The sequence below is a fragment of the Macrosteles quadrilineatus genome, unplaced genomic scaffold, assembly GCF_028750875.1.
Source record: "Macrosteles quadrilineatus isolate MER2022 unplaced genomic scaffold, UCM_ALF_1.0 Scaffold_4__1_contigs__length_99947679, whole genome shotgun sequence".
NCBI classification, from domain to species: Eukaryota; Metazoa; Arthropoda; class Insecta; order Hemiptera; family Cicadellidae; genus Macrosteles; species Macrosteles quadrilineatus.
The window spans coordinates 44,386,619-44,406,346 of NW_026542597.1; the positions used below are offsets into that span (position 1 = coordinate 44,386,619).

General features: G+C 34.9%; 2 protein-coding genes across 7 annotated transcripts in view; one reads left to right on the top strand and one right to left on the bottom strand.

Annotated features, from left to right (window-relative positions):
• Window positions 1-7,726: 7,726 nt before the first annotated feature.
• The window catches only part of LOC128991305 (matrix metalloproteinase-2), a 38,205-nt gene continuing 26,203 nt past the window's right edge, over window positions 7,727-19,728 (top strand). For all 6 annotated transcript variants that reach the window (XM_054414096.1, XM_054414097.1, XM_054414099.1 and 3 more), the window contains exon 1: window positions 7,727-8,006. In XM_054414096.1, the coding sequence (XP_054270071.1) occupies window positions 7,881-8,006 (126 nt within the window). In that variant the 5' untranslated portion in view covers window positions 7,727-7,880. The remainder of the gene's footprint in view (window positions 8,007-19,728) is intronic.
• LOC128991306 (piggyBac transposable element-derived protein 3-like) lies at window positions 15,491-17,474 on the bottom strand. The gene is made up of 2 exons (XM_054414102.1): window positions 17,424-17,474; window positions 15,491-17,277 (listed from the first exon to the last, which is right to left on the bottom strand). Exons 1-2 carry the CDS (start codon window positions 17,467-17,469, stop codon window positions 15,599-15,601), a joined length of 1,725 nt encoding a protein of 574 aa, XP_054270077.1. The 5' UTR covers window positions 17,470-17,474; the 3' UTR covers window positions 15,491-15,598.

A 19,728-nucleotide genomic window follows, 5' to 3' on the forward strand; every position in this document is an offset into this window, starting at 1 on the left:
TGGTAATCATGTGGTGTTAACTAATCTTTTAGCATGAACTTTAATCAACTACTTGCTACTTTGATTTCAGTGTAAAGCTCATTACATTCCATAAATGTGTCTGATTGATCTTTGGGCTAGCAACCCTCGATGATACATCATGGTATACGAGGATGATATCACTTATGATTCCTTAAAGAAATTGTCTTATACAATATGACAAAGTACCATCACCTCTTCTGAACCCTCTTTTGGGATCACAAGTGAAGTAAGAAGGATTCATTTTGGGTGCAATATTTGCTACACCTGCCGCGGTTCGTCACACGAACCACCAACACAAGAGATGAAAGTTCCCAGGTCAGGGACATTCCGGAAGATAGGTTCCCGTGGGAGAACCAGTTCCAGGAACGCTGACGGACCAGTTCCAGGAAACACCCTCGTATGACGTGGCTCACGTGGTGTCATCGGTTTGTAGAGGGTTACCCCATCTTAAAGATCATTTTAGTTTAATGTTTATTGTATAAAACCATAGACAAAAAGAATTAAATACAGACCGCCAGCTGTGCTGCGGTTCCCTTAGGTTCTGGTGCACACCGCTGGAAGCGCCATTTGTTATTGCGTACGTGCTACGTAACTACACTGTGCTCCCAGCGGTGTGCGTCAGAACCTATGGTAACCATGGTAACCGCAGCATGGCTGACAGTCTATATTTAATTATTTTTGTCTATGATAAAACCATCAACAATGTCATGAAAGCCAAGCGTACCAATGCAGTTTCTGTCGTATCAAACTATATTAGAAATAAATCTTCTACACAGAACTAGGAAAGAACTTTTGTAAAATGATTCACCAATTAATTAGTCTTAAATTTAAGAACGAAGTTAATTTCTCACACTGGTTTATTTAAAGAGTTTTTGTCGCATTTTGTCTTTTTTTCGGGCCGTTCTTTGATAACGTAATGTGAAATGTTAAGCATTTGATTCCGAACAACCCATTTCCTCAAGTTGTCATCAAAGTAAACATAAACTTTATTATCTTCAAATGCATTGTCGTTCCAGGCATTGTACCCCTGTTTTAAATATAAAAAGGGTTGATAAAATCTCGGCCATTAACAAGCGTTTTTATATTTCCACGATTTTTAACTACGCATCTTCAAGAAAATTAATTAGCAAGGGAATTAGATTTACAATTGTTACTGAAACGGTTGTTGGTAAGTCATTATTTTAGATTATATAATCTGCCATGGTTTTTTCGCCTCAAACTACAATTAATCTACCTAATTAACCAAAAATTGCCTCTTTTATTTTTAGTTGAAATCAAATTTCTAAAATATATCAAAACTACGGGAATAAACGAATCTTGGGTTTCAACTAGAAAGATAAGTATTTGTATGTTACAATCTTTTGTACTCTCTAGAACACTTTAACAGATGCAAACATACAATATGATTTGGTATGCTCAATCACTTTTGAAATTAATTAGACATTGGTATTGGTATTCATGGCAAATGTATTCAAACAAACATTTTTACTATAAATATATATATATATAAATAAATTAAAAGACATATTCTTTCGATTAGTTTTAAAACTCTATTTAGCAAAATGAAACTGCCTGAAAAAATAAATCCAACGGTGGTGAGTTTCTATAAAAAGTTTAGCAAACGATTAGAACTTTAAAGTTGTCATATGGGATGAATGGAACCGATATCGTCCAAAGTGCTCATTGCACCAACGGAACGAGCATAAATGTCCCTTAAAGGTTCTCGAGGGGCTATATAGGGCCATCAGTAGAATTCATGTAATATTGAATCCCTTTCACTACTACACAGGCACCCTTCCAACCCTCTACAGCTGGGAGATAATCTTTAGGCAATTGGCATACTTTATGGTCGTGCAAAAAAATAGTATTTATTTATGGAGATATTGTTAACGTTGATAACTATTGATAAAGGAGATGGCTAAATGATCTCTTTCCTTAAATGATTCCTTAAATGAACTTATTGCAACGTATATACATTGATAATACACGATACGAACTTATATAGATCAACTATATATTGTATAACATCTATCTAATATAATACATTAAAGAGAGGAATGTAGGGTCCCAAAGGCTATGCCTGTTTTGGGATTACATCATGATATTATATATTATGATATTTTTTTATTTTCTATCATATCGAAGGTTTTTAGACTTCGTTAACTAATTAAAAAAGTAATAAGAAAAAAATGCTTATATGTACAAATACACTTTCATATCAAAACTAGTATTAAAACTTTCTACATAAAAAAAATATTGTACAGCATTCTTATGGATAAAACTAGCAAGAATACTTTTATAGATGCGATAGGTTTACAGACACAGCTAAACATTTCGTTGACATATAATTTCTTCCTTATTATACGTTCCAAACCAGTATTTATCACTAAATTTAATAGTTTTGGTTGATGTATACAGTACTAGTATTTAGAATGCGTTTGCTTATTTGTTTAAGTATGACATTTCCTTTCAAAGGTTGATTATTACGGTAGTTATTAATATTTTAGTGCGTTGCCAAGACAAGAAAATAATTAACAAAACACATTGAATAAATGAATGTATAACGTGGCGATTTACAAAATTGCTTCCCACATGGCAAAAATTGCGGCGAAAGCAATGAACCTCAATGATAAAATTTTATGCGTCTTAAAGTGTCTGACATTAGTAAAGTCTGACAAAACAACATGCCAAAGTACTGTTAGCTGACAAACAATTTAAGGACGAACTCACTATTATTATTTAAATTGTTTAAAAACAGTAATAAGTATAAATAATAAAAAAAAACAATAACAATATATGTGCACTTTACTGATGAAACTACAATAAGTAATTAAAATATAATCCATATAGTTAACATTCTAACAGTAAATAAATGAATGATTTTCAATATTTTTGCAATAATCTAAAGTGTATCTGTAGCTTATCACTTATCACATATCCCGAGAGTGTCATCGGAAGCGAGTCTCTGCTGCAGTTAGATAACAGCGTGACCTTGACTGATGATAAGTGAGTCATTGAGTCAGTGAAACATCTTTCAAGGAACAGCTGGGTCGGTGACTTGCTAATTCATACTATGTTTACTATTATTTACTATTCAATCTGTTTTAATGAGAAAAGCATGTTACTTTTACTTTTTTCCACAATCGGCTTTGGGTAATAAAGTCAGACATTCCATCTTTAGTTAGATGACCAGCTTAGTGTCAGCTGTGTATATTCAAGTGAATAGTGTATATTTAAAGACACACTTGAATGATTCTCTCATTCAATGAGCTGTAATTCAAGTTTTTTCTCTTTATCATATTTTAGTAGTTGAAATGTGATACTATGGCTTACAATGAGTTAGCCCTTTACAGCTTGGCACAATCTAAAAGTTTATTTTAATTTAACAGCAAACTTCTTGTAAAGGTAAGTTTTTTTAATACTGCTTAAACAGTAAACTAGTTTTTTGTGTGTTTTTTTAGTGTTTTGCTATTAAAATATTATGCATTGACGATATAAGTATTTATGTCACATGAAAAAAAAAATGGTCAAGGGATATATTGACTATCTACACGACCTTGCACATTAGCCAGCAGCTCATTAAAAACTGGTGGAGATTTTATTGAAGTTGTATATCTAAATCAAACTTAAACGATTATTACTAAATTATACGTATTAAGTTATTCCAAAACCTGATAAATAATTTCCCTCCATTAAAATGACGTGACCAATAACAAGACGTCCGAGGTCTTTCGTCAACCTAATAATTTTACATATAATTTGTATTGGGACAACCCACACATACACAACATAAGTTATAAACAGTATGAACGTGTCATTCCGCTACACAGTACTACTACTGTGTAGTCAAAATTGTTTCGACTGTTTATTGACATTGATTACCCACAACTCAACCTCGTGTTCATGCTTGTTTCTATCCACATCATTGTATCCCCTCGTGCCCACATGTTCACGCCACATAATTCTTTGGTCAACAACGGTTCTTTGTTAGTTGGTAATACTGAATCGACATCACTGATGTGAAGTTTTTATTTTACTGTAAACAACCTCAAAAAGATATTGGTCTCAATCAGGGGTTTAAGGTCATCTCTAATAGAGGTGGCTTTGGTTTAACAAGTTTAAAATTTGTTACAACTAACGGTAGGCAAGAGGTAAGAGTATAGATTAATAAATGTTATGTTTATAACCATATAGGGATTAGAACCAGAAAAACTTAATTTGTGATTTACTGTACAGTGTATGAAATACAGAAAGGTGCCAACAATTAGCCTTAAAATTACAACTATATTCTTCTCATAATTTTTAAATACATTTGGTTAGAACATCCAGAAACAATCAAATCTTTAGTGTAATCTTTGCTAGATAGATACAACTAATGTTTTTTCTCTGTACTGTACTTTGTAATTTGCTAGTATGCTGTAAAGCTTGCTATAAACACATGCTACAAGTGTTTTGTTTACTTTTTCCTTGTTATTTTATTCAACCAACATATTGTGGTACCACCAACACCACATAGCTGTTTTGACATAGGAAAGATCTTTTTGAAATCGAATCTGGATGAAATTACCTTAGCTACAATCTGTGTTTAACTCCGGCGTCTAAAACGACATGAGGAAATGAAGAAGCGCAGAAAACAAGGAGACAACAATAGATGAAGGTATTCTGCAAGAATCGCTTATAATTGGCAAGATATCGCCGTAACGTGCTGTTAACATTCCCGCCGGCAAGAACTGGCTCGCAACTGTCTATTTGATGTAAATGATCACTTATTGCTTCATAACACTGTCCGTGATAATGCATGATAGGTCGTGATGCTTCACTTCGAACGATGCCAGAAGCCTCATTTTGTTTTCACTGTTCAAGGTCAATAGCGCCACCAATGTCCTGCAATAGTATATGCAGGAGGAAGGTGATAAATATTTACAAGAAAAACGGTGGCCTAGGTCGCCTGTGGAATCGCTAAGGTTGAACGCTTCCAAGCATAATGTTTGCGGAAATAGTTTACTATTCAATCGCGCTCGTGGTGATCACAATGACTTGAGATATGCCAATGTGGTTATGCATATGTTGTAATATTGTGTATGTATTTTAATGTTGGACAGGTTGAACTGACAATACAATAGACTGATTATTCTATTACAACGCAATAGAATACATCGTAGAATTGTTTGATCATTGCGTAAGTTTGGTATGATGTTTTAATTTGTAGGGAAATGCAAGCAGGATTGATTTATGTAGATCACCTAGGAAGTGAAAAAACGTGAACATAAGAAATCATAAATCACACTCTAAAGATTATCTTATTACAAGTATATTTTTAATGCGGCATAAATTACCAATAGAACACATACCTCCGAGTCGGTTGCGAATCCTTCATTTTGCTTCATTATCACTTACGTTTTGCTATAATGAATTATTCTTCACCTGGATTGGTGACCTCTTTCGACCTTTATCAGCTAGGCGTAGAGCTTGTAGGGTTAGATTTGAGGTCGAAGTAACTCACAAGATAAAGTTAACTACGAACTGAACATCGGTGTAGTTGATGGCTCGAATTTGGAGCTTATTCTTATAATCACAGGTGCAGTTGGACAACTTCTGGACGAGCTGGGCAATATCTCTTATATTTAAGAAGAGTTAGAAATGGTCGAAATGTATTTACCAATCTTCGAGTAGATGCTGGGCAACTTGTTTATCCATGTAGGGAGGGCGGCTGCAGCACGGATACCAAATCGGGCGGCCAAATTACTTTTCTAACCTTAAAGCTAATTTGGCTTCAAAGTTTACAAAGAAGACAAACATTTGTCCGATACATGTTGGAGAATGAGGGTAGGAAAAATTGTACGTTGTAGGGGAGGTACTTGGGAACGCTGATGGATAAGTACCCACAATATCGCTAGCTCGCTAGCTATACCGTAGTTAATTTGTACTATTAACACTCCGAACATAAAATTAATGAGCTCAATACACTTTCTGAGCAATATATAACTTCCTCTATATAACATCAAAACAGATGGCCATAATACAATTTGTTTACATCCATGTTAAAATGGGGTTATCTCTGTAGTCGGTGATGTTTCAGCTAATTAAAGTAAAATCATAGTCTATGGTAAAACGTTGTAATGTTATTTGTATAAAATGTAAAGAAGGAAATGACTTACGTTAGGTTTTCTGTTTTTATAGTATGTTTTATTGATGGCTTAGAGAATTCAAGTAACATATTGTTAATTGTTTTAAATGTTAAGAACAAAATTACTTACGTTTGACTTTGTGTTTTCCCTTTATAAATTAAAATAGGCTCAAAATAAGCACAACAAAAAATCAATTAAAAAGTTTCAAAAAATAACATGAGCCTTATGCGTTGCCATGATGGTGACGAAATAACAAAGAAAATCAAAACAAACGGAAGGAATTCCAATCACATGTATTTTATTTACAGGGTAGGGTGAAAATAGAGAAGTATGTACACTACATACTTTTGGTCGAGTTTTCGACCACTGGACGACCTCTAGTTTATATTAACAGTAGTATATGAAATTAGTTATCGCATTTAAGGAATACTTTAAGAGTAAACACAAGTCAGTTTTTGGTAAATTGTATTTAATACTGTAACGTGGGGAGGTTTGGTGTGGCATTTATTTTCCAGGTGTGTAGACTACAAATCTGCACCAACATTGAATAAAATAGCCAACAATTTAATTTGTTTACATTTAAAGATGTATTTATTTGCTTATAGCTCAGAACCCAATAAAACATGTAAATAGCCTCCATTATAAAAACTATAGTCTACACGATTTAAAAATAAATAACTACCCAATCTTTTTAATGAACCACGTTAGACTTATAATTTTTTATGATTTCTAATCCATAGACACAAAACAGCCACATATTGAGTCCTTTATGCTTTTATCACTTTCACATCACCATATTAATTTAAACACTAATTTAATTTATACACTATGAAAAATATGGGAAAATGCTTCCCCTTAACTTTCAAAGAAAGGTCGACAACCTCGATAACGGATTCACCCCTACACACAATAGCAGCCTAAATATTTACGGAAACGTCTACAATTAACAATTTAAACCCATTCTGCAATTTAACTGTTCTATTGATAACTCAACATGGGGGTTGCGGAGAAGAAATGTCAAGGTTTGGATTTCTGTAAAAGCATTTACTTATAGATACTTCAGTAGACCAACGTAGACCTTCCATCCTAGATAGATATATAGACCGGGGGTAGATATATGGGTAGATATATGGACCGGCTATGAGGAAATCTTCGAGAAACTATACTCATAGAGTGTGCTACAATATAAAATTGCCTCCTTAGTTAGACAAAAACTAAAGTTGTTCTTCTTGGCTTAGGTAGCTCAATCAAACTATGTCCATATTTATATAAAAAAGGTACACAATTAACATGGGAATATAATGTCTCCAGTCATAGTCATATACTTAATCTAAACCAAAATTTTAAATGATTTGTTCTGTTTAAACATTGATAGAAATACGAATTAAAATTATATGTTTAGCTTAATGTCACTCTGATTTTAATGCTCGACCACCCAATACATCCAAAAGACGCGCCAAAATATCGGGGAAATAAAAAAGCTGAGGGGACGCGCGTTCAAGTTTTCCGACCGAGGTTACGTCAGCTGATGGAGATATAAAAGCGCGGGAGAGGTTTGGCGCCAGGTCAGTCAGCTGTGAGCGCGCGGGAAGCAAGGATCAGCTGGTCGGTTGGCAGGAGTTGGTGCGCGCTAGCTCTGCAATTACAACCACCTAAAGTACTCCATATCATGTGTTAACTGTTGAATATTTTGTAGTTTAACTATTTAGTTGTTTAATTAACTCAGAGACAATGCCAGTGCTTAAGAGTTTCACTTCTTCACCTTCTAAAATGTTTATTCTTGTGAGGTTCGCGGTTCTCGCGTGTCTCTTGGCTGCGACGGATTCTCTCCCGGTCTCGAGCGATAACAAAGCTATGGTGAGTAACTTTTGAGTAATAGTTGTGTATATCTAAGTGAGTAACGATATTAAGCATCTTCTCACATAGTCATAAAACATAAGAGGGTTTATACGTGCTGAAACTGTACAATAACAGTTCTCAAAATGTAAAGTTAAATAAACAAATTCTAACAAGTAAAGATACGCATTAGGAACTCACGTATTAAAAATCTGATTCTAAAAATGGTTATTTATGTTAACTGTGTGTGATTGTTATGTTATGTTATGCCACTGTTAAAAAGAGTGAAAGTGTACATTTTCAAAGAATAATTTTGAAAGACGGGAGGAAAAGTTTATCTGAAATCACCACTTAACAAGTTATAAATTTAATTAACCATAAAACATAAGTGTTCACTTTTTTATGTAAGCTGTTTATTAAGCAAAAGTAAAACTTTTGCCTGTGAACTCAATTACAACTATAAAACAATCTTTCAATTAAAAATTAAATAAGGACCCAACCAAATATTGTCGAATAGTATTTTTGTCCACGGTAAATATAGACCACAGCGAATTGAAATTGAATTAATCAATTGGAAAAAATCAAAAATAAAAAAAACGGAATTACCATTAATCAGCTATTATTGTGCATGTGCATGTAGATGAATATCGACTATGAATGAATGTTATGATTCCTTATTTTAAAAAATCACTATGTTTTTTTTTTATTTACAAAGTGTTGAAATTAAGAATTATATCAAAGACTACTTTAAATGTATTTGAAAGGAAAACATCTATTTTGAAGTCAATCCAGCATCTACCGCTGCCGACAGCTGTTATTGTTATTGTTATGATAGTGATCTCTCGATAAATGACTATGATCCTCCCTGGTTTCCTGGACTCCCATCGTGATGAAGGCCGGAGCAACCGAACCGAAACGTCGCGATATTGTCATACATCACATCATATCCTATCATTACAATAGTGATTCCCGGAATTTGCAACACGAACGTGTGCTGTAGAATATGGGTTTTCCTGGTTTCATAGGTCTGTGAAAAACATTAAAACCTTCCGTATCGCGTTTATTGCGTGTTTGGAAAGATAACGGTAAAAAAACCCCGGGCGTGTACCAAACTAAAGCAATCAATTAATAGCCCATTGATTAATGACACCTGTGTCCAGAATTGATATCGCTAGGATTCGAACCAGCGATTTCCAGATTTGAAGGCGAACACTGTTACCACTTAGTTACCCATACAATATTGCTCTTATATACATACAATAGATAGAGAGTGATAAAATTAAGGTCCTCGTGGGAACTCTTAAGGTCCCCTTTCTCTGCTGCTTATACAAGCGCATTGTTTTATGGAGATTTATTATAAACACTTTCGCATTATGAGCACATAGCGAATTGACATTCCCATGAAAATCATCCAATTTGAAGCTGTAAAAACTAGACTGTCAATGAACAAAAAAGTGAACAGACATGCAATTTTATTAAATGTGACGTTTATCGTACTAATTACTTCTGTCAAAACATAATTTAAAATGGACGAGGAAATTTTATGGAATTTGTACAAGTAAGAATCATATTGTTGGTTGTTGGTTTTTACTTTTACACATGCTGATATCTGGACGTAAGAATATTCCAAATTATTTCCTCTTCCTAAAGATCAATAACCCAGTCTAGCCCCCTTTAACATAAGCGTAGCATTGTCACAAAGTTTCTGGAATCAAATATTCCTTCTGGTAATTCCACAGTGCGTCATTCATTGAAGACGAAGCCTGGTAGTATATGAGTCACCCGCCCCAGTCTGGTGTGTGTGTGTGTGTGTGTGAGACAAGTTTCAACGTTCATTCATTCTTGGACAACCTTGAGTTATGTGAATGTCTTTGAGTTGATCATTTAAAATGTTTCTCCAGTGATTTTCCTGACAAATAATTTACTAATCGATTTTAAGAATTTGATTGGACGTCAATAGCTGACGGACTAAATAAAGGTGTGGCAGTTTAATTAAATGTTCTATCAGTTTGAATATTTTATAAACCTTTTAGAAATTTGTATTTATGTTTGTTGATAATTTCGTAATTAATTGGCTAAAAAGCTGAGACTTTATTCGTGATTCATTATTTTGACAAAAATGTCAAATTCGGTAGCGTTTCCCTTTTGTACTGGAAGACTTATATTTTTTCCGCTATAAACGAAAGGAGAAAGTTTCTATGGATGGAAGCATTTATTTGATTTTCTTCAAGGTCAGATGCATATACATTACAACAAATGTTAATTTGTTGCAAAACCAACCAATAAACTGATGAATGTTAAAAAAATTGGTGTTTTGTTAAGGCCCCACTCGAAAAACTGCGGTGTCTCATATGGGTGGAAGCATCCTACTATTATAAATGAGAAAGTTTGGATGTATGGATGTATGGATGTATGTTTGTGACAAGTGAACGCGAAAAATACTGGACGGATTGGGCTGAAATTTGGCATGATGATAGCTCACATTCCCGATTAACATATAGGCATATTCTTATTTCAAAAATCCTTTCGGGCTCCGCCCCAGTGGCTCTGGAGTTTCCCATGTTAACCTTATGAGAAATGGAATTATTGAATCTTAACAGCTGTTTCAATTAAACAAGTTGGTTCTGTTCTATGATGTTCAATAGCATTAAAGTTACAAGGATTACCAACAGGGTGCAGCACTATTATTTCTTTTACATTTATGAAAACAGCTAATTTTCAACCAAAAGGTGAGTGAGCGTAGCGAACGAACTTCAACCTGGAGGGGAGTTAGCGTAGCGAACGAGCTAACCTGAAGGCAAGTGAGCGCAGCGAACGAGCTCCAACCTAAAGGTGAGTGAGCGTAGCGAACGAGCTCCAACCTAAAGGTGAGTGAGCGTAGCGAACAAACTTCAACCAGGACGTGATTGAGCCATAAAACGAGATAATCTTGAAAATTAAGAAGTTAAACGGGGCAAAGCCCGCGGGTTACAGCTAGTTTATTATATTTTCTTCAAGCTCAGATGCATATACAACAAATTAACATTACAAACTAACAACAAATGTTAATTTGTTGCAAAACCAACCAATAAACTGATGAATGTTTAAACAATAATTGGGGTATTGCGCTGTCACCTACCATAACAATTCTTCTAAATACACACTAGTGTCGTAATTTAAATCTCCCAATATCTTTTTTCATACCAAACAATAAGAAGTTAAGAATGCGTTGATCATGGAATTAACACACATAATTATGTACAATGAATTGAAAAGCTTTGAGGAAGTGCGGGCCGCGGGTATCTCCTGCATATCCAATTCATATTAAATTGTGTCTTTAAAACTCGGTCGACTTTGGACCTCCCCTTGTATAATGTGTTTCAATAAGGAATATAGTATAAGGAATGTCCAAAACATTGTTTAGCGACTTAGTTGTAAGTAGAGCATTACACGACCGAGTAGTTTGCCTTGAACCTTGGGTAACAAGAACACCTGCTTGCTTACTCATGCACTACTCAACAATGACCAATTTTACATTTCAAAATAAAATGCGCGGCGAATTATGAAAAATCTCTGTAAACAATTTGCTATTTACATGTAAAATCGAAGCTCTACATGTTTTGTTCAGGTTAGCTGCGTGAACGTATTTGATTACAAGCTTTTGCGAGTAGAAGAAAACACGAATAAGTTAAAAAGAAAGTTTAATGACTTTTGTGAAGTAGCCTTTTTATTGACTAAGATCAGTTGTTTATTTAACCAGAATTGCTCATTAAGCACAATGATCACGGAATTGGGCCTTTAAAAGTGCTGCAAACTTTTCTCAGGATCAACCTGACGCCCTATGTTATAAAATTAGCACTTTCTCCATTCGCTTGCCTGCCATAACTAAATTGACGTTTAGCTCCCAACAAAGATTTTCAAAATCTGCATCGCATGCTTTCTTTAACTTTTTAAGACAAGATTTTTTTATAAGACGTCTGTTAAAATTTATTTTGTGACAGTAGTTAAACAATGTCAAATAAAACATAGTTTTTAGCATGTCAAAACAGAATTTTTATACCTTGGATTATTTGTGCATTCAATTTAAATTCATTTCGTATGCTCTTTATCCATTGTTTCAAAAAATGGTTGTCCAAAGTTATATGGTAAAACAAGTATATTCTAAACTCGGCCTTCATTTGTATGGATCATCTGTAGAGTTTATGTTTGCGCGTGCTAATTTAGTGGAAACATTAAGAAGTACCATCATGTCATGACACAACTCTTACTCATTGCTTACCTAACCTGTAATTATCTTCAGCCGATTTTTATTCACTCGGAAGATATTCCTTGGAAACGCTCATCGCTCCAAAGATCAGTACTTTGTCTTTATGATGTTTCCAAACCGTCCTGACCATCCTGAATCGTCATAACCTTTTAAAGGTTCGAATTAACCAAGTGCAGTTTGGACTCTGATGCCTTACTTTGTATTTTTTGTTAGTGAAATTGGTTGGTTTCATTCTTTGACCACATATTTATTCAATGAGAATACACTCAATAGTCTTACAATCTATTTTTGCAATATTCAAGTGGGTGTAGGCGTATCTAAACACTAGCAACCAACTACAATTACCCGTTTTAAAGTTGTAGCTAATTTTCTAAGAGACTGTAAATTTATCTAAAAATAAATTTAGGGGGGGTAGAGGAAAGTACGAGGGGGAGGAGTGGGGACTTTTGGGGAATTGCTCATCTCAACATGGTCTAACAGCAAAGAAAATCCATATTTCCCAAAATACACTTGAATTCACACTTGAAGGTAAATCATCAAGTTTTTAATTCATACAGAATGAAAAAATGATCTATAAACACATAATATTGGAATACTGTATTAATAAATTTCGGCTCACAATAGCCTTAGAGCGTGGTGTAAGTAATGTTGGTTGGTTCAATCTAGGAAAATCAAATAGCTTTTTGATGGTTTGAAACTGGCATCAGCTGTTATTGATAATTGAAAAAAAAAATAACGGATATTCAGCGTAAAATACGCACACAATGTTTGTGTTTTATAAAACTTGTAAACAAACACATTTCCGACGAATAATACAGTATGTCTTGTCTTCAAGGATTAGTTCTGCACCATTTTTGTTTACGATCGTATTGTTAACCTTTCACTATAGGTAAACAACGCAAACACCATATGACTCAGACGATGATCACCTGTTTTCTCTTCTATTCTGACCAGCTGACCGAGATGTTTACAGTCACGATGGTCGAGTCATTATTCATCATTACCATCACGCGATAAGACGCGCATTGTTTATCGTTAAGCGCAGTAATCGTTTTCACGGACGATTTGCAATCACGAGGAATACTCCAGTAACCAGTTAATTGTTGCCTATTAACTGAGTTGTTTGTTAAACACTTTGTGGCTCAACAATGTAATGCATGAACCATAGATAAAACATTGTAGGCCTTTTGTAGATTTTCCATCCTTATGGAACAGCTGAAGACAATTTGATCGTTAGTTTGGTCCGGTGCACTGTCGGGGTTGTGTTTTATTTACAATTTGATTCTTGTTATTTCAGTCATTTAAACCCTCTTTTAACCAAATAAAACTATCTAATCATAAACTCGTCCCTAGTTGCTTTCACAGAGATACTGCTTATGTGAGACACCTATTCGCCTTTGTTTTCTGATTAGATTTACGTTGTCTCCGAACTACCGGTCGTGTTATTACAAATCGGCAATGGTGAAAGTCGTTGGTTATTGACGGTAGAGTAATTTCCAAAATTAAATTAAAATTGGTAAGTAGTCGCGGTGAAAAATTATGCAAGTAAAGTTCTGCCGCCAAACATAACCAAGGTTTTCCCAAGTCATCCAGTTTTACGGCTATTACAAAATCTTGTCGAGGCCTTCAGTTTATCTCGGTCGAGTTTCTTTGCACTACTCCAATTATCTTATCTGAATTTCCTGAAGTGTCCACGCTGCAGTACTAATATTCAAGTAAAAAAGTACCTGTAGCATTTACAGTAATTTTAACACATGTATGTTAATTTACAAAACACTGTGTGATATGCTTTAGATACGTGTACAATTTCAAAACAAGAAACATATTGCCGTGAACTATTTTATACTTTTGAAATGACAATGTTGGTTTATGCTGAAAAATATTTTATTAAAGTCTTCAGTTTTATATATTAACTATTTCTGGTACTTTCCTGTTAAAGGGAACATTCATTATTATCGATGATTTTTTCGATATATCGATATATTTATTTACCGATCAATTTTTGACAACTGATCTTGTTTAGGCTAAAATAGTCTATTATATGGATTAAGAAATGAAACTGTTCTAAGCTAACCTAACATAACCAACCAAACTTGCTGTACTATTTAAAAATTCCTTTTGATAACAGAAAAGGCAAGTTAAGCATGGAATGTTACACAGAAGGTTTGGTTAGCTATGTTAGGTTATTTTTTTAGAACAGTTTCATTTCATTATTGTTTGTTGATACTGAACAATAGTAGTTGTCAGCTGATATGTTTCATTTTGTTAATCTATATATATAAAAGGCAAAGCCCTCACTGACTCACTGACTGACTCACTCACTCATCACTAATTTTCTTACTTCCCATTTGCCTAGGAGGCTGAAATTTGGTACACTGATTCTTTAGGCATTAAATAGGAAAACTAAGCTGTTTTTATTCTGATCGGACTCTCGGGCTCCGCCCCAGTGGCTCTAGAGTTTCCCATGTTAACCTTATGAGTACTCATATTTAAATGGAATTAATGAATCTTAACAGCTGTTTCAATTTAACAAGTTGGTTCTGTTCTATGATGTTCAATAGCATTAAAGTTACAAGGATTACCAACAGGGTGCAGCAGTATTATTTCTTTTACATTTATGACAACAGCTAATTGGCAACCAAAGTCAGGAGGCAAGTTAGCGTAGCGAACGAGCTAACCTGAAGGCAAGTGAGCGCAGCGAACGAGCTCCAACCTTAAAGTGAGTGAGCATAGCGAACGAACTTCAACCAGGACGTGTTTGAGCCATGCGAACGAGCTCACTTATCAAGTTAAACGGGGCAAAGCCCGCGGGTACAGCTAGTATCGATATATCGAGAAAAAATCATCCATAATAATGAATGTTCCCTTTAACAGGAAAGTACCCTATTGCTATATTGATAGTTTCCTGTAAATATTTACCAACAATATTTAAAAGAGCTGTTGGGTAAGTTGCCTCTCCATGTAAAACTATTGGCTTAGTAACATCATCTTTGTTAAACATTGTATTTGTCATAAATAGCACACATAAATATAATTGATGGCCTTAAAACCTCTTATTGCCCAAATTATTATACAAATGAGTTAAAAGTTATTTCCTATCGTTTTTATGTTTAATAAGGTTTAATATTAACTAGTATTTTTTTTCAAATTTTTTATTACACGTTGTATACCTTTTTTGGGTACGTGTAAAATTTTACACATCGGGCAGTTAGGGAGTTATCGCATTATAAATAAAATGATTATTTTTCAGGTTATAAAATGTGTTTTACTTGTGACTATTTGTAAAAATACAATGCAAGAAAGCTTATGACTATAAAGATAACTTGTAAAAACAGCTTCCTTCATGTACCAAAGACCACAAACTCTATTATATATGAAAAGTTGAAGTGAAGCAGTTTCTTTCCTTAGTTAGGCAAAGATGTACTTGACATTTTCCACACTTAATTGTACTCTGTCCTTTACATCCAGGTTTCTTGCACCTCTGCCTATCTCCAGTGGCGATTGGCCAGTGACCAATGCCATCTCTTCTCTCGTTGAAGCATGGAATAGGTTTTGCTGGGCCTCGATGCTTCTTTTGTTCATAATCAGCATCCACTCTGTCATACGAAGGGCGTCCTCTTTTTCTCTCACTATCCTTTCCTTCCCTGCATAAAGCACTGAAGATTTCACTTTTGAACTCAAGCAGGTCCACAATATACTTCTTTGGAAGGTTTCTCCTGTGACAATCATTTCTGTACCTCAACCACCCATTCACAATAGCCATGTCAACAAAATGAAAAATAAGTCTCAGGTAGTACTTTTTTGATCTTATTTTTATCCTGTAGTACGCTATCAGCCCATTTAGAAGATCCACTCCTCCCATGAATTTGTTGTATGTCTTTATCATTCTAGGACAAGGCACGTCTACATTTCTTTTTGATGATCTGTCAAATCTTGTAATTTGAGAGACAGGCATTGCACTCTCAAAAGTACTGGCGATTGTTACACCTCGGTTGTCCAACCACTTCAAAGCTCGCACATCCACACCTTCGAAATTTACTTCAACTTCCACCAGAGAACCTCTTCCATTCTGTTTCATTTCACTGTCTGAGGGAAAAGTTAGCCCAGGAAACCTTTCCTTCTGGATTGTTCCTAAAGCTCCGATTCCATCTTGTGCCAAAGTAGTAAATAACCGAAGTGAGGCAAACCAGTTGTCGAAATATACTAAATATCCTTTATGCTTTGGGACAACTTGTGTCATTCTCAAAACAACATTCGAACTCGCACCCAGATCAGGAGCTCCTGTCACAGGTTCAATGTGTCCAGTGTATACTTCGAAATTGTGAACCAAACCTGTGGTATCACAAAGTATAAACAGTTTATAACCCCACTTATAAGGCTTCTTAGGGTTGTATTGTTTCAGTCCCGATTTTCCTTTGAATGGCACAATCTGTTCATCCACACATAGCATCTGTGGCTTTGGTAAGGCTTGAAACTTTGCTTGAAAATGATCGATAAGTGGTCTTACTTTGAATAATTTGTCTCTGTCTGGATGTCCAACTGGTAGAATGTTGGCGTTGTCGTTACAATGAATGTTTCTTTTTATTTCTTCCCATCTGTTTCGTGACATTACTGAGCTGACTTTTTCCACATTCGTATTTTTAGCCCAAAACATTCTTGATCGTGGTAAGCGGTAAATAGACATTCCAACGCAAATCCCCAAAAACTGCTCTAGTTCATTCTTTGACATGTTTAGTGGCTTGTTTGGGTCTTTCTGGACACTGTAAAGGTTGGACTGATTTACCATACTGTCCAAAATGTCTGTGTCAAAAAAATATCTAAAATAATCTATTGGGGTTTGAATTTCCCCTAGTTCAGGTTCGACGTCATCCCATATTACCGGTGGTTTTTCACTTGAGTCTGCGTCAACTTCAATCCATTTTGGAAGATCCTTTTTTTTCGTTTTTCCCTTCGAACCTCTTGCACCTCCTTTGCTTGTTTGTATTTGATGTATTAGATCTTCATTTGTATTTGATCCATTTTCCCGATTTAGATTCACACCAGCACCTGAAATTCATTCATGGGAATATAATAAAACTGAATAGGCCTATTATGTACATAGTAATACAGTATGTATAACTATCGTAAACAAGTTTTCATGAGAGATAACCGATCAACGAGACAATTTAGTAATGATTAAAATAAAATATTACCTGAAGTGTTTCTCTGGCAATAGTCATGCTCAGTAGCTCCAGGCATACTGGTGATACGCCGGAGTCCAGTAGTATTACATGTAGCGCCAGATGTCGTGGGCATGTCTGGATCAAATTCGGCTGGATCGTCCGGATTGTCGCCATCATCATCATCTATGAAACGCCTACTACTTAGACCATCAACTATTCGCTGTAGACGATCTGTATTTGCATGTTCAATGGGCTCATAATCGGGATCAGCGTCGCTGTCATCCATGGCACTCTCATCGCTGTCTTCTGGAATAAGGAAGGCTTCCTTCAATCTTCCTGGTGCATTCCGCACAAGTCTTCTTGGCCGATCCATCTAGAAAAGATAAGATGGTATAAGTTTGCGTTTCAATAAACCTTATACATATGTTCTGTAGTTGCCCATAGTGTAATAAACTACACAAACCTTCTGTCAGTCAGAATATCCATTGCTGCCCAATGTGTAAAAAATTACACAAACCAATTTTGGTCGATATTATGTAAATTAGAATATATTAGATCAAAGTTATATGCTAGGTATGATCTACAAACACTATAATGACTAAATTAAATTTTTATTTGGCTAGACTCACCTGTTTTTATGGTCTTTTATATGTTGTAAACAACATAACCTCCAAAAAGCGTCAATAATGGGATGCACCAAATGTGGAAGTGAGCTTGATCACTGAAAAAAGCTCCAGTGCTGCCAACTCAACAAAACTTTTTCACCAGTAGTGTAGAAACATGAAAAAACTGTTTCCATAGAGATACAAAATTAAAAAACAATGTAGTAAATACAATTGTAGAACGTGTAAAAAATTACACAATGGGCAATAAGAGGTTAATTAACACTGATTCAGCTCTATAATACATTTTACTATTGGTAAAATATAATACTGAGTTCCCATTTCGATAATGCTTACCACTAAACGGTTACGCACGGCACGGTTAATCGGGCATTTTCTCTGTAATCTGGTGGAAATAAAACCTCTGTGAAAAAAAAATAACTAACGTCAAAGTTAATTTGGGAGACCCAAAGTTAAAAGGAACCACAGACTATGCAGCATAGCTATAAAAATGGATAACCAAAACCTCCCCAAGGTTAAACTGTGGTATAATTAAACTAAATTGCTACTCTTTCCCATACTGTAATTATATAATTTCTTGTGTACTAAGCCTGTCACGAAACCATGACTGAGTAAATTCTAGCCTTATACAATAATTTAAGTATATTTATGGATATTAAAAGTATTTATTTTCTCATGAAAGATAACAGTGTATTAGGAGGGAGTGTTAGTGTTAGGATATGTTACTCTAATCAGTCTAATCGCTTGTCTATCAACCCACCCATAAAGACAAATTGTGTTTATTTACAACTTTACCCCAATTTATTTTACAAATCTAAATCTATAACATACATTTCTACTACTGATCGGATATAAATGTTAATCCGTCGCTAATATGAAAACTAAAGGCAAGCAAAGGGAATACTTATTTACTGATGAATAAGTAGTAATCTACTGGGCTAAGGTTACATATATTTACGACGTTATCTGTGGCCAGATTTGTACGGTATTTATTTAGAGACCCTTGGGATCTGAGGTGTTAAGAGACGTGTGATGGTGAGTCAAGAAGATTAGATAGATAACAGATGACCCAGGGTACTCCCCTGTAACACTCCGTGTCGTTGTAAATACTCCTTTTTATGCCCTATCTTCACATTTTGAGATGCTAGGGTCTAGTTTGGAACTATTTTAAAATTACTTCAGGTATAACCATTTGGATGAAATCCATTGGTGATTGGAAGGATTTGAACCCGGGACCTCTGAACCGAAGTCCCGCGCCGTACCATTAAACCAGCTCGCTCGTCGTCAGCTACTGTATACAGCGTTGTAGGTGAGGTTATATCTTGTCACTGATATCTCGCCTCCTGAGATAAGAGTGTTATCAATAACGTCACAGTCACACCCGTCGCTCCCAAGCTGAACAGTAATTAAGTGAATCATGGCTAATTTGTATTGTTTATTTACTTTTAACAGGTACAGAGGGTTAGGTTTATTGTGGAAGTATTCCTAAACAAATTATTGATATCTATGAAAGTGGTGGTATGCTCATGGTGTTGACAGGACGGTGATAATGATATTTTCTTTTAGATTACTAATGCAACTATCCGTAAACCCATGTTATATTAAACGTATGTTACTTATTTTTTACTCATATAATAATTCAGAAAGAAATCTGTAGCCCTTTCATTGTAGATTGTTGTATTACAGCAACCTATAAATCTTCGTTTGCAAAT

Coding starts and splice junctions, on each gene's coding strand:
- LOC128991306 (XM_054414102.1), bottom strand. CDS start 17,469: ATGCCTGGAGCTACTGAGCATGACTATTGCCAGAGAAACACTTCAG. Junction 17,278..17,423: donor TTGCCAGAGAAACACTTCAG/GTAATATTTTAT, acceptor AATGAATTTCAG/GTGCTGGTGTGAATCTAAAT.